We start from the raw sequence: 759 nt of genomic DNA, 5'->3' as shown, positions 1-759 counted from the left end.
GACTCTCCCGAGGACCTTGCTTGCGCCGACCCCGCGAGCAACCGTTCCCACTGGGGCCGGGCAGAGCCCGCTGAGCCCCAGGCCGCCCCCCGGACCGCGCCCGCCGGACCTCCCCTATCTCCGGCCGGTTCCGGGAGCCCCCCTTTCGCAGCACGCCGCGGCCGTGGAGGCCGCCCGTCTCAGGACCCCGCGACTCGAGCTGCCCGCGCCACTGCCTGAAGGCGCGCTCGACCGCCCCGCGCCGTCAGGGACTGGGGCCCCGGCCACGCTCCCTTGCCAGGCCACCGGGCGCGGCGGCGAGCGCCCCGTCCCGCGCGTGCGGTCTCGGCCCCGCACCGGCCACCCCGGTGTGCGGCGCCATCAGGCAGTGGCGCGGGCAGCTCGGGTCGCGGGGTCCTGAGGCGGGCGGCCTCTTCCACGGCGGCGGCGGCGGCGGCGGCGGCGGCCGGGCGGCGGCGATGCTGTGGCCGCGGCTGGCGGCGGCTGAGTGGGTGCCACTGGTCTGGGAGCTGCTGGGCGCCTCGGTGCTGCTCATCGCGGTGCGCTGGCTGGTGCGGCGGCTGGAGAAGCGGCCGCGGGGCCTGGGCCGGAGCGGGCCTCCAGCCCCGCCGCCCGGCGCGCCCACGAACTCGGCCTTAGACCCAGGTGAGGCCTGTCCGCCGGTGGGCCCGCGTCCCTCCCGTCGCCGCCCTGGGCCCCTCCCCTCCCCGGGCCTCGGCCCCCTCCCCTCGCCCCCTCCCGTCGCCGCCCTGGGCCCCC

At 80.5% G+C, this 759-nt stretch overlaps 1 protein-coding gene across 1 annotated transcript in view; it reads left to right on the top strand.

Annotated features, from left to right (window-relative positions):
• The first annotated feature begins 445 nt into the window (after positions 1-445).
• ANKLE2 (ankyrin repeat and LEM domain containing 2) overlaps positions 446-759 on the top strand; it is a 23,126-nt gene continuing 22,812 nt past the window's right edge. Inside the window, exon 1 of the mRNA XM_032396385.1 lies at positions 446-645. Within this exon, the coding sequence (XP_032252276.1) occupies positions 459-645 (187 nt within the window). The 5' untranslated portion in view covers positions 446-458. The remainder of the gene's footprint in view (positions 646-759) is intronic.

This window comes from Phoca vitulina, unplaced genomic scaffold, assembly GCF_004348235.1.
Source record: "Phoca vitulina isolate PV1807 unplaced genomic scaffold, GSC_HSeal_1.0 scaffold91, whole genome shotgun sequence".
Taxonomy (NCBI): Eukaryota; Metazoa; Chordata; class Mammalia; order Carnivora; family Phocidae; genus Phoca; species Phoca vitulina.
Note: the sequence above shows the minus strand (reverse complement) of the source record. Positions and strands in the feature narration are given on the sequence as shown.